Source organism: Sarcophilus harrisii, chromosome 2 (genome assembly GCF_902635505.1).
Source record: "Sarcophilus harrisii chromosome 2, mSarHar1.11, whole genome shotgun sequence".
NCBI lineage: Eukaryota > Metazoa > Chordata > Mammalia > Dasyuromorphia > Dasyuridae > Sarcophilus > Sarcophilus harrisii.
This window is the reverse complement of record NC_045427.1, coordinates 9,274,173-9,287,981: the sequence shown is the minus strand read 5'-3', so window position 1 is coordinate 9,287,981 and position 13,809 is coordinate 9,274,173. Positions and strand designations below refer to the sequence as shown.

General features: G+C 50.8%; 1 protein-coding gene across 5 annotated transcripts in view; it reads left to right on the top strand.

Moving 5' to 3' along the window:
* The window catches only part of TET3 (tet methylcytosine dioxygenase 3), a 126,824-nt gene that overhangs the window by 19,725 nt on the left and 93,290 nt on the right, over positions 1–13,809 (top strand). For 2 of the 5 annotated variants that reach the window (XM_031949629.1, XM_031949628.1), the window contains exon 3: positions 9,752–9,820. The exons of 1 other annotated variant lie outside the window; for it this stretch is intronic. In XM_031949629.1, the coding sequence (XP_031805489.1) occupies positions 9,752–9,820 (69 nt within the window). Of the gene's footprint in view, positions 1–8,715; positions 9,421–9,751; positions 9,821–13,809 lie in introns of those variants that run through there. 2 more of the 5 variants (XM_031949631.1, XM_031949632.1) reach the window with 2 other exon arrangements.

Below are 13,809 nucleotides of genomic sequence, written 5' to 3'. Positions count from 1 at the left end.
AAGGGTTGGTATCCCGCCCAAGGATGAGCTGCTCAGGAGTTTCTGGTCATAGGAAGCTCCATGATGTGATTAGGGGATGCCTAGATATCTGCCCATTCAAAGTTAGGGCAGTGCTTGGATATGATTAGGAGATTCCTATTCAAGGTTAGGAATGTGGCCTTATGTGGCTGTAGATTAGTGCCCGCTCCCCACACCAGTGCACCCTTCATCCAAGCTCTTGGAGGGCCCAGAGCATGTTTCCTTTAAGTTTGAATCCCCAAGCCTTCAGATATTGGGCACTAATTCCCCACGCTACATATTGCAGAACAGTAGTTACTAATGAGAAGTCAGAAGCCAAAGGTATGAGAAAAGGTGTATTCTGGAAACCAAAGGTTACCGAGTTTCAGTTTCTCCCCATCAGATTGCAGAAAGAATTCAACAGATTCAGCAGACTGTGGCCCTACTGTGTGGTGGGCTCTGAGACCATGAAAGAGCAATAAGATACCATTCATCCCAAGGTGAATGGAATCATTGAGACTTTAGGACTTACTCCCTGCCTTATTTGTTTGTTTGTTTTGAGGGGGTAGAGTTTTTTGGAGAAGGACAAAGACTTGTTCCCTTTGATCCCAGAGAGATGAACTCAAGCAATAGGTTGAAAGCAAGAGGAAAATTAAAGCTTGATATTAGGAAAAAGTTGGGAGCAGTCCAAGCTCTTCCTGCAGTGGGGTCCCTTAGGACACAGTATGTGTCCTGACCTAGAGGGGGGCAGCTTTTCCTCTTCCTGTTTTCTTTCCTCTCCTGTTCTATTGCATCTGAGGCATTCTCCTATGGATCATGTTGCTTCCCTGACTCCAGGATCTTTGAATAAATTGTGGGTCTTTGTGTTCCCAGGAGCAGAATATACTTCTGTGTGTGAGTGAAGGAGTAGGAGTGGAGAATGGCCAGGTTAGAGTGCAAAATTAAACTTGAAGTAACCATTGGTCTCATGGGAGAGCAAACCAAGTTCAATGGGTGGGTCACTAGTGGGGAGTTGGACAGCCTGCAGGGCTTAGTCCTCCTTGCCTTTGGGTCCTGGGTATTATAATAACAACAACAATAATAGCTCGTGGCATTTTATGATTCTTACTACTTTGCAGAAATCCTGTTAAGAGTTAATAGCAAATGTGTCTATTTTAAATTTACAAGTGAGGAGACCATGGCTCAGCCTCTTAAGTGCTAGAATCTCTGTGTTCCAATGCCCTGTCTAGGGATCTTTGTACCAGCCCAGCCCAGTCCATGGTACCTGTCCTTCGTGGCAAGTGGAAGGCTCTTTATCCCCAGCCTTATCAGCTATTGCAGGGTTGAGATTTGATCCCAGTCCTTCTGACCTGCCTGGTCCTCCTACCCAGGGACATTCTTCCTTGCTGTTCTGCCTCCTCCCTCCTCTGGCAGACTGGCATCCAAGGAAGCATCTTTTCCAGTAGTGAGCAGCCCATCCCCTCTGTGTGCCTGAATCCATCCCTTATCCCAGGGAGAGGCCACTGGCCTGGTAGATAAAAGGCTGGGCTGACATCAGAACCCCTTTATTCATGGGCCAGAGCTACTCCTTTCTGGCTACATAACCAAAAGGAGTCACTAACCCTCAGAATCTTTGTTTTCCTGTCTACAAAATGGAAAAATAATATGTTCAGTGCACCAGATCACAGACTGAGAACCCAGGGAGATTGCAGAGGTCATCTTGCCACCTCATTTAAACCATTGAGAAAACTAAGGAAACTAAGCCTAGTACTAGGGCTATTCCACAAAAGTGCTTTAGCTACTTAAAGCACTGTGGAAATGGGACTTGTTATTTATAATTGCTGTATCTCACCTCCCTCTCCACCTACTCTGGAGCAGAGGTCAACAACCTGAAAGTGTAGCCCCTTTCTGAGGGAGCCGGTTACAGGTGACATGGCTGACAAAGCCTAAAAGTGTAGCCCTTTCTGAGGGAGCTGGTTACAGGTGACGTGGCTGACAGACACCTTGCCAGTTCAGGTGTTAGTTTGTAGAGGGAAAGCTAGGAGACCTCATATGGAAAAGCATTTTTTTTTAAACTTCTTCCCTTCAGTAGCACCATTATGGGCTCCTTCCAGTCATGGCTGAGGTGAACTAGAAGGGCTCCTGTCTGAAATCCATCCAGACACACACCCTAGGCAGGGTGCAATCTGCTTTCATACATTGACCCATAAGCTACCACTGTGCGCTCCAAGCCGCTTAGGGGAGAAGGAGGATGTGCTGGCAAACAAAGACAGCTGGGTGAGATCTGTGCTGAAATATTTTTGGATATCTTGAGTTGGAAATAAAGTTGTCTTGTTGATTGCTGAGGCAAAGATGGAGCTCACAGATAGTGTCTAATCCCTTGTTGGGGTTATAGAGAGTTAGAGAGTTATAGAGAAGGAGTGGATAGCTTCTGTCCTGGTCAGGCCACTGAACTAGGAGTGAGGAACCTGGGTTCAGATTTTTTTTCTCTGATACTGGCTTGTGACTCTGGGCAAGTCACTTAACTTTGGTGCCAGTTTCCTCCTCTATAAGATGGAAGTGATAATAGCTTTTACCTCCCAGATCTGTTTTGAGGATTAAATGGCTGGAGTCGTGCAAAGTGCTTGGAAACCTTGAGCTCTCCTCATCACCATCATTACCATCATTACCGACTGGGTCCCATTTCAGGAAGGACATGGACAAGCTGTCTGGAGGAGGGAATTAGGCTGAGAATGATCTCGGCCCAAGCCAACAATGGCAGCTCAAGGAGCTGGATGTGAGGAGAGTTGGGGGTTTGTGGTAGAGTTTCTTTATTTAGTGGAAAGACTCGTGGAACAGAGATCAAGCTTGTTCTGCTTGACCCTTGCGGGCAGAGCAGGGCCAGGGCATATGAAGGCATGGGTACTGGTAGGAGGAAGGAATTATAGAGGCAGATTTGACTTCATTCAAAGCTTCCTAACTGAAGCTGTCCCAAAGAGAGCTGAGCTCTCCGTTTCAGGTCTTCCAGTACAGGCTCCTTGGCCACTCTCCATGGTTCTTATAGAGGGGATTGTATTCCCTAATTTTAAGAAGAACCAGCCTTCACCTGGCACTTAGGTTCATACAGTGCTCTGCTTGGGTTTTCACTTTTGATCCTCACAATAGCCATGTTGAATATATGGCGGCAGTGATGGCAGAATTACGAGTGTTGTTACTAATAATAAGACTAATAGTGTTGCTGTTCAGTCAGTTTTCAATCATGTCTGACTCTTTTATGACCCCGTTTGGGATCTTCTTCACAAAAATACTGATTTTTGTGAAAATCAAAATTTTGATTTGCCTTTTCCTTCTCCAGTTCATTTTACAGATGAAGAAACTGAGGCAGGCAAGGTTAAATGGCTTACCCAATGTCACATAGCTAGTAAGTGTCTGAGGCCAGTTTTAAATCCAGGTCTTTCTCACTCCAGGTATTATGCCTGCTAACTGCCTGTGCCTATTATTACCCTCATTTTCCCGATAAGGAAAACTGAGGCAGCGAGAGGTTAAGATGTGGGTTGTACTAGATGACTGCTAGGGTCCGTGGTTGTATAATTCTGTGATTCTCAGCTTCACAGCCACGGCCAACTTAGACTAACTACTGGCAGGGGTCCCAGAGAGCCAGGTGAGTGGGCCTAATGCCAAGAGAGAGGGGTAATGAGCTCTGGACCTGGAAGCCGAGTCTCTCACAGGCAACCAGCAGAGAGAGGTTTGAGACTCATGTGCTGCTATGGAGCCTGGGGGAGGGGGGGTGCTGTGTCTTGAAGGTCAAATGGGTCACTTGCCTGCTTGCTGACTAATGGAAGAGCAATATTTCCCTCACTGACAGTCCTTTGATCTTGCATTTGTCTCCCATCTCAGCTGCTGGTGCCTTCCCCTCAAAATTATCCCGAATCTATTTTGGACGTTCCTAGAGGTCGGACATGGGTCTCTTCAGCTAGACTCAAGAACTTGAGAGCAGACTTTGGTTCTTCTTTTCTCTCTAGTGACTGATACGTAGTAGGGGCTTAAGATCATGGATTGTGAGATCAGAGACTTTTGGAAAGGAAGGGAAGGGAGCCTTAGCCATGGCCTACTGGAAGCAGTGCTGGATTTGTAGTTTAGCTCAGTACCTAAGTGACTGAGGACAAATAACTTTCTTTTGGTCTCATTTTCCTGATGTGTAAAATGAGGGGACCTGGTTGGGACGTCTATGGTCCCAAGACCTCTCCCTAAATATGATTGTCCACCTCACCTTCTCTGGCCCTCAATTTCCTCATCTGTAAATTAGGGGATTGGTTTCATGAATTAAGTAGGCTTTCTTAAAGCTTGAAATCTAGTCCACTTCTTTTGTGACCTTGTTGAAGACTGGTTTTAAATCCAGGTCTCTCTCACTCCAGGCATTGTGCCTCCTAACTCTTTGAGGGTTTGGGAAGAGGCTGACCTGGTCCTGGTCACCCACCTCTTGAACCCTTGACTCTCTGATTCCAAACTACTTTGGAATGTTCTTTCTCTTACTCTGTCTAGCCTCCCTCCAGAGGAGGACAGCGGCCTAGCTCATGGGGGAGAGGAAAGGCTTTGTTGTCCAGCTTTGTTGACCTACTCCCCTTTTTTCAAATTGGCCTCTCTTTGAGACTTACTGCCTCCACAGAGTTTCCTCCGAAACCATCTCCTCTCTCTGCCATCTTGCTCTTTTTCCTCCCTTGGCCCTGCTTGCCCCCTCCCCCCACCCCAACCCCCACCTGGGTCACTGACAGTGCCTCATCATTGCACGGGCTAATTGCAAACCCTGATCAGTGAGTGAAGGCGAAGGCAGTTCCCATGGCGACGACAAAGAGGTTTCAAATATAAAGGAAGATGTGATAGGCTGTAATTACTTAGGCAGAGATTGATGTGTGAACTCATGGGACTTGGGAGTAAAGGGGAGAGAGATGAAGAAGAGGTTTCCCCGTCCCATGCCCCCATAGGTAGGATGGAAGATTATGTGGATCTTTTTGCCAGAGAGATAAAGCCAAGGGGCTTTAACATCTCTGCCAATGCTCAGTCATTCATTCAGCAAACATTTAGTGCAGAGCACATTGCGCTTTCTGAGGGTATGAGTTTTTTGTTTTTTGTTTGAATTATCAATGACTTAGATGAAGGGATAAATGGATGGCTTCTTGGATTTGCAACTGACATACAACTAGAAGGATTGCTAATACCGAGTAGGGGGCAGGATCAAGAGATCTTGGTGGTCTTGTAAAACAAGAGAGATAACTTAATAAGGGCAGTTGTCAGTGTTCAGATTTGATTGAAAAAAAAAAATCACTCTTCTAATTATAAGATCAGTGCGGTCTGACTGGCCAGTGGTTCCTCTGAAGAAGACTTGGAGTTCTTGGTGGGCTTCAAGGATCAAAAATGTTCTATTTGTTGAAGGCCGTTTTTATGTGCTTACCATTTAGTAAGCATGAGTTTTTTGTTTTTTGTTTGAATTATCCATGACTTAGATGAAGGGATAAATGGATGGCTTCTCGGATTTGCAACTGATATACAATTAGGAGAATTGCTAATACCGAATAGGGGACAGGAACTTCCTACCCTTGGGACTGTGATGTTGGGACTGTATTAAGAGTGTATCTGTAGACTCTGCCCTTTTCAGACCCCATCTGGAGCCTTCTGGTCAGTACTGGACAGCACCTTTTGGGAAGTCGGTAATAAATTACAGATCATCTTTACTAATGATCGGGATGTGGAAGGGCCTAGAGACCATCATTAATCATTTATTAAGCATTTACTCTATGTGCCAGATGTGGTGTTAGGCATCCCTGCCTTCAGAAAGCTTACATTCTCATGGAGGAGTCAGCATGCATATATACAAGTAGAGATAGATAAACATAAGGTGATATTTTTTAAAGGGGTTACCCAGTGGCTGAGGGGATGAGGGTCAGCAAAAGCCTTGTATAAAAGACTGCACTTGAGGAGGAAAGGACCTGGGGACATTTAACTAGAGAAAAGGCAACCTAGTGGTGCCATGAGAGTTGTTTATCATCAATGATTGGAATCGTTGTTCTCGACAAGAGGTTAGGTTTGGCTCTTGGGGGTTGACCCTGAATAATAGGGGCAAGTTGCAGCGATCCCGGCTGCACAAGGATAATCCTGCTGTTTCAAAGTCCTGAGGGATGTTGGGCATATATTGGGTTCCTTCTCCGGAGAGGGCTTCCAAAAATGACTGGATTTTCCTGGGGATGAGTGTGAGTGGGGAGTTTCTGTAGACCTTTCCCACAGGAAGTCTCTGCCTTCAGTGAATGGATTTGAATGAATGCAAATAGCTCTCTGTGGGCAGTGAGCAATAAATATATGAGATGCAAAATTTTCCCATGGTTCAGCCGGCACTTCCCAGAGGGAGGCTGGGACTGGGATTGGAGGCTTTATCTTAGAATCAGGAAGATCTGAGTTTAAATTGATCTGGGCAAGTCACTTAACCTCAGTTGCCTTACTTGCCAAATGGAAAGGGTACTTGCTAAACTAAAGCAGGATTCCATAAAGACTATATGTTATTTTTACAAGGGGGAAGAGGGTTTTTTTTTTTCCCTCTTGTGGGAGTTGATACAAGAGGGAGAGAGTATTTGAATTGATTTCAAATAAGGGGTGGGAATTTCCCAGATCAAGTATCGGGGGTGATGGAAGTCATTCCAGGCATAGGAAACAATATATTGAGAAGGATTGGGGAGTCTTGAGCATAGATAAAACTGGACCATAGCGGGGAGGTCACCATGGGACTTCAGAGTCCTTTCTAGTCTCAGATCCTTAGTTTATGTCAGCTTGTCCAGAGTTACCTAGGCAGTAAGCATCAGAAGCACCGAACCCTTGCACTGTGATAATCTGAATCCCTCAAATTAGCAAAGTAGATTGGCACCAAATTTCAGATCATCTTGAACGATGGGCAATCAGGAGGCACTGAGAACTTGTGAGCAGGGAACTGCCAGATGTGTTTTAGGAAAAGTAATCTCGTCCTGGTGTGTATGATAGTTTAGCAGGGTTCAGATAAGAACTGACGAATGTCTGAATGAAAAAAAAAAAGGGTGAATTCAAGAGAGAACACAGAGGTGTGAGGAGCTGTGGGAATCAAGGGGAGAGGGGAACCCAAAGATCGCTGGGGTTTTGGCTCTGGTGACTCTGAAAGACTCTTGATCGCAGTGCAGAAAGGCAAAGGGTCTGGTTTGTGATGGAGGAAAATTATGCTTTCCAGTTGGTGAATAAGCAAGGGCTTCTAGTACCAGGTAAAAACATGCAGTACCATTGGAACATCAGGGCCAGAAGTCTACAAGTGATATTTGCTGTGCCATTTTCATCTATGTCATAATGGAAATCTTGGGAGTTAATGAGATGCCCCCCCCCCTTTTTTTTTCAGTAATGCCTAAAAGTTTAGTAGTGGGCACAGAGAAAACAAATGGAGCTGACCCAGAGTTGATCCTTATTAAGGCAGAGAATGTAGTAGAAGGCTAAAAAGTCGAGTGATCCTAAGCTATTTCTAAGATAAACATTGAAATGAATTCATCTTAACTGACTCTATGTGTCTGGCTTTAGACACCCATGTCTCATCCAGCCCCCCACACTCCCCTTGGATGGAGTGCCCTAGAGTCCCCTTCATGTCCCCCCACCCCCCTCACAGGATGGCCACCATCTCCCACTTGTGTCCCAGAGTCCTTTACACTGTAACCAGTTCTTGGCAATACTAAGTTAGGAGGAGGTGCCCAGAGGGTGCTTTTTCATTTAATCATTTATAAAGAGGGGATGGGGAGAGGAGCTCCTGAAACTGAAAATGGGTGATGGGTTAAGAAATTTTGAAAGGCTCTCTGACAAGAATCTTAGATACCACCCAGTTCAACTTTCCTGTCTTCCAGATGGGAAAATGAGGGGACAGAATCATTGCAGGAATTCTTGCCCCCCATTCCTCTATTATTCCCTCTTGGTGGCATGACTGGGCACAAGTAGCAAGGAACCAAAACAGGATTTGATCCCAGGACCTCTATGTTCAGGTTGAGGGCTTTTCCACGTTGCATCATGCTTTCTTTTGCGATCAGCAGGACTGAAGGAGTCTGGTTCCCTGAAGGATGTGGGATGGGACTCGCTGTGCTCCCATCTGAGATGCCCAGAAATCGGAGTCACTGACCTTGTGCTCCAAAGATTTGAAATCTTGGAAATAAAGATGAGTTTACCAAAAGATTGAGATCATTCTAGCCTGTTCATACTCCCCGAGCCCAGAGCACTTCTGCTCATTTCTTCTAGCAGCAAGAGGTAGTAGAAGGGGTTCGGGGGCCCCTTGGAATCATCAGCTGGAGGAAACTGAGGCTTCTGGAGGCAGAGGAGCAACGGCAGAGGAGGGATCCAGTGTGGGAGACCCCTCGGAGGAGGGGCTGTGGCCACAGTTTGGGACGTGTGCAGAAGGGTCACTTTGCCTGGTGGGGAAGTGCCTGGGCTGGCCAAGAAATGACGGTGCAGAGGGACAGCTCGGCCAAGCTGTCCCGGGGTGGCATTGGGAATGAGATCAGTCACAGGGAACGCTCCCCTCACCCCTTCTTGGCAAGCAGTAGCTTGTAATAATCACCTGTCTCCTGTAGGTGATACTCGGAGGTTATACTTTGAGTTAGAAAGGCTAATTAGCCCAGATGACAGTAGAGGAAACTGAGGCTCAAAGCAGTGAATCGAAGTGACCGGTCCAGGTTGCTGATCGCAGGGATCCATCAGAGCTGAGATGCGCGTCTCAGAGTTAAAAGGCTCTTGTTCTAGGTTATCCAGATAGAGGCTAAACCTCCGGGAATCTGCCTGGTTTCTCGGGCTTGGGCCAAGTCTGGGGGGCTTCTCTCACCTGGGGGGGGGGTTTGTTTGTCCCAGTTCCCGGCAGGGCTGGTTGAGGGGTCTGGGGGGGCATCCCAGGGAGCTTCCGGGGGAGCCCTCGGGATCGCGGCTCTCCAGCTCTCGGCTCCGCTCCCCTCGCCTTCCCCAGCAGGGGCCGCCTGTCACAGGGTCCTCGCCGGGGAGGCTGCTGGGCCCCCCGCTTCGGGTTGGGGCTTCTGGGGAATGAGAAGGCAGTACATGGCTGAGCAGGCAGCTAGCTCCCGGGTCCTAGCGCACGGCCCTCTTATGACATGTGGCCTGGCAAGTCCAATTCTAAGCCACTGAAAGCCTGGCTTGAAGGTGCCCTGCCCCCGCTTGGCAGATCCTGACTGGGATTGGCTCTGGTGCCTTCCCCCAGGGCCCCCCTTCCCCACACCCCCAGTGTTGGGGAGGGGAACCGAGTGGAGTGGAGCAGAGCTTAGCTGGGCCTGGCATTCACATCTGCAGTGCCTCTTGGGGGGGAGGGGCAGGGAGTTCCTGATGCCCTTAGAATAACTGGAGAGTCTGGCAGAGGGCTCCGGCGAATGCACCAGTGTGTCTGCGGCGGCCGCGGCGCTGGGGAGGGTGGCCAAGGTAGGCGGCCGCAAGGGCACAGGGGGACAGCCGGACTGGGGAAGGGACCTTCCCGTCCCAAGCCTCCGGGGGGCTGGGGAATTAGAGAAGGAGGGGAAAGAGGAAGGAAAACAAGCTCCTTCAACAATGGCCATGGAGGCAGGAGAGCGGTGGGAGGGAGCTTGGGGGGGGGGGCGCTGCTGCGGAAAGCTGGCCCCCTCTCCCCTCCTCGCTCCAGACTCCGCCCCCACAGAGCTTCCCTCTCCCCAGCTCCGGTGGGGACGGCAACAATGCTTCTGTGGGGGAGATGTCTCCTTGGCTCATTCCTCTGTTGTCCTGGACTCTCCTGCAGGTGGAGATAAAGCCGGGGGACGGGGCCGCCGCGGAGCCTTGGGGACAAGCCACCGCCGTGGCAATCAAGGTACTTTGGCGCCGGAGGTCACACGGCTCCTGGGCAGTGTGGCCTGGGGCGGGGGGAGGGGGCTGTGGCCCGGGGCCCGGGCGCCCTCGGGGTGACCGGGGGGCTGCGGGCATCCATCAGCAGGGGGGGGCTCGCCTTATCTGGCGCCGGGCTGAGGGTGTCTCAGGTGGAAGCTGGGGCTTGATTTGTTGTAATGTTTTCAGACTGACGCCCCTCCCCCTTCTCTGCCCCCCTCCCCCTCCCCTCGCTGCTGTGAATTTTCACCCAATCAGCAGAAATCCCGGGGGGAGGGGGGGAAAATGAGGTGGAGAGGAGAGCTCCCCGAGGGAGCCTGAAGGAGGAGGCATGATATCATTGCTCATGCTGTGGTCACCATGGTGATGGCTGTCATGCCGGGCCAGTGGGAGGGATGACGGGCTTTGGGTGGAGTGGTGACGTCATGCCAGGGCGTGCGTGGTGCCGCCGCCGCCGGCACCTCCGGGGCTGGGGACCCGTGGGCACCATGTGGCACTTGGCGGATGTGGAGTGGAGGGGGCCCCCCTGCAGGGGGGGAAGAGAGGGACTTTCCTGTCCAGGCTGACTCTAGCGCAGGTGAGAAGGCAGAGTAGGTCGCCGGGGCGAGCGCTACAGCAAATGGGGCCGGGGGCGGGGAGGAGCAGGCTAGAGGGGCCTTCCCTGCAGGCTCCTCCCCCGGGCTGGTTCTGCTCCCCCACGCTCCCCTCCCCCAGGCATCAGGCTCCAATTTCAACTTTCCAATGTGTCTCTTGTTTCCCCGCAGCCCCCTGCGCTGCAAACAAAACTCCCCCAAGCCCTGAGAGCGGGCGGCCCAAGGCCTGGCCCGGCAGATGTGGGAGGAGGGAGGGGGCAGAGCCGTGCCCCAAGGGGCGCCGAATGTGGGGGAAAGGGGGGTTGGCTTGTCCACCTGCTTCGCGGGCCAGGTATGGGTCCTCTCGCTTGTCTGGATGATCTGGAAAGGGGGGGATACATTTTCTCTGGAATTGCCAGTTCTTCCTCCAAGTGATTTCATATGCTGGATGTCTCACCCCTCAAGCCTAGGTTCTTCTCCTCTGGCCTAGAAACGAAAAGTTAGAGCTAGAGCAGCTTCTCTGGCCTAGCCCCCTGATTCTCGATGTTTGGCTAAGGCAAAGGACTAGTTCAGGGTCATGTAGTGAGTGAGGGAGTTGACACTCAGAGGCTTCTGGCTCTAAGCCCAGGGATGGAAATACCCTCTTCACCCCTTCCCCAGCCCATCTCCTTCCACCCCGGCCCCTCCCTGGGAGGCCAAACTCTCTGAGGTGCTGGAACTGCCGGAGGCGGACATGACTGTTGGTTTTGTGAGAATTGAGGGTTGAAACAGGGCCAAGTTTTCCATGGCTTGTCCTTGAGAACAGGTACTGACTTATTTGTATTATACAATCTGTTTGTATCTCTGGAGTTTGGGACAAGCCTTTGTATACAGTAAGCACTTACCAAATGCTTAAAAAAAATTAATTCATTCGTTGACCTCTACTCTGGGAACCCCGGGGCTCCATCCCCATCCAGCCATGAGGTTCTCTGCTCATCCGTGTTCAAGGGCAGGCTTGTCCCTGAACCGGATGAGCCGCCCTGCCTTGTCCTGCCCTGACCCAGCCCCCTGAGGGCAGCTACCAGTAATTGCCTGCATGTATGAGGATGGGAGTTGAGGAGGCAGTAAAGGGAGCACTAAGGAAGGATGCTGTTCCCCGTCATCCTTGGGAGCAGAGCTCTGCAGATTATTTTTTTACCCTCGGCCCCAGCCAGCACCCAAAGGTGCTTCCAGAGCCTCTTGGGAGTGACTCCCAGCCCAAGAATGGAAATGAGATCCCTTAGTGAGCAAGCCTCCCATAGGAGGGGCCGATATGTGGGGAAGGGGGAAGGCTGGGAGTGGGGACGCAGCCAGGGGAATGTTTATGATTCTGGCAGAGTTGCCTGGTGAGAAGGGGAGCGCAGGTTGTGGGTCACAGCTGGCCCTGTTTATGTGTTGGGGCCACATGTGTTTTACCTTTTCCAGAACTGAATTCCCTCATAAACACCTTGATGAAGGGCATTGACGCCCTGGAGCAAGTCCTGAGGGGGCAACCAGGAAGGGGACATGACTGTGTTGAGATAAATTGTGGGAAGGGGGTGGGGGGTGGAAAATGGCCATACTTAGGCTGCCTCGGGGCAGAAGCAGATGTACTCATTGGATTAAAGTATTGGAAGGGCTGGATTGTGGAGGAGGGGTTGGGATCAGGAGCCCTGGAAGTTTACAGAGACTGATTGAGCTTGATGGAAGCCATTCCAGCTGTCCCCAAGTAGCAGGGCTGCCTAGGAGACTGTCGGGCACCGGGCTGCACGCTCGCTTGTCTGAGATGTGGCACCAGGTCCAGGTTATTCAGCCAGCCTTTGTGGGGATTATTCCTTAACACTGAGAACCTCCAAAGCGGCAGCATTTTGCACCCCCAGCTCATAGCACTGATGGAAGCCAAATCAGGAACAGTAAGTCCCTCTGCCCGGAGATTTTACCCATCCCTTTCCAGGGCCGGGGATCACAGGGAAGGGGGAAAGGAAGCAGTCTGGGGGGTAGAGGGGGGGAACAAGTCTCTTCTGAACCACTTCATGCCAAGCACTGTGGGAATCCTCACAGTAGTTCCTCTGGAACTCACTTCGAGTCACTGACAGACATCTTTTCAGGATGCCTTTCCCAAGGAAACAGGGCAGTGTGCACCAGAGCCTGGCCCCCAGTCCCACCGCTGCTACCCTACTTACTGTGTGACCTCCAGCAAATCATTTCGCTTTCCTGAGCCTGTGTTTCCTTTTCTGTCAATTGAAGGATTGGATGACACAGTCGCCCAATTTAGTGGGACGGGTGTGTGAGTGAGAGAGAGACAGAGAGAGTGTGTCTGTGAGACAGAGTGTGAGGGAGACAGACAGACAGACAGAGAGACTGAGATTCAGACAGCCAGAGGGGGAGTAGGGGAAGAGGAAGGAGAGCTTTTTTTCCCACTTGCCAGGGAAAGGAAGGAACGTGGGCTGGACATTCAGATCTGATGGCATTCGTGATGGCACCTGCTGGTTGCGCCCTCCCTCCGCTCAGTTTTCTTGCAGCAGCAGCGGGGGAGGGGAAGCAGCAGGCATGTGCTCTGCTCAGGTTGGCCCCATTCCCCGGTGCAGCTTCCACCAATGAGCCGGGCTCTCCAGCAAGTCCCAAGATGCCCGCTGAGGAACGGGTCCGTGTTCTGTGGCCCCAATGTGCTCTGCTGGACTCACATTTCAAGCAGAGATTGTTCCATTCTTTACACTTGTATCCCAGAGCCTAGAACCGCTGTTTAATAATCCTCAGTTGATTAGTTAACCCTTGAATCACAGTCATTGGGCTGTTCATCCATGATGGGGCTGGCGCTGCTCCCTGGTGGGGACAGATGAGGTAGGAGAGAATCTGTCAGGATCCCTGGCTCCCTGGTCTTTGGGAAGGATGGGAGAGTCTATGTTTGCCTGGTGAGCTGTGGCCATCTCTGAAGCTGCTGGGAAGAAGCCAAAGTTCATTGAAATCCCCTTCTTGTGTGAGGTAGTTGCCCTTGTCCTCTTGGCACTGATTGAGAATGGGGGAAGGGTGCCACCCCATCGGGAGAACCCCAAGCGGTTACACAGTGCTCCCCATGTCTGTTGTCTCCTATTCTTCCTCTTCCACGCTGACCCTCCGTTGGCTGAGGGCCGCCTGAGGCAATTTTGGGAGTTTGCCCAGGATTCTGCCTTGGCCAACTCGCCCCTTCCCATGTCTGAAAAAAAAAAAAAAATGCCCTCCTATTACTGATCTTTGCTTTCTCCTCACCCCACCCCCACCCCCAGAGCGTCTTCTTGCCCGCCTGCCTGCCTCCCTCCTTCCCTCTCTGACTTGGCAGCCGGCATCCATGTCTGTGTGATTCAAGCTCGACCAGGCTGCACGTGGCGGGGAGGTTTACAAACAGTGCTGAGGCAGCTAGCGGTAGGGG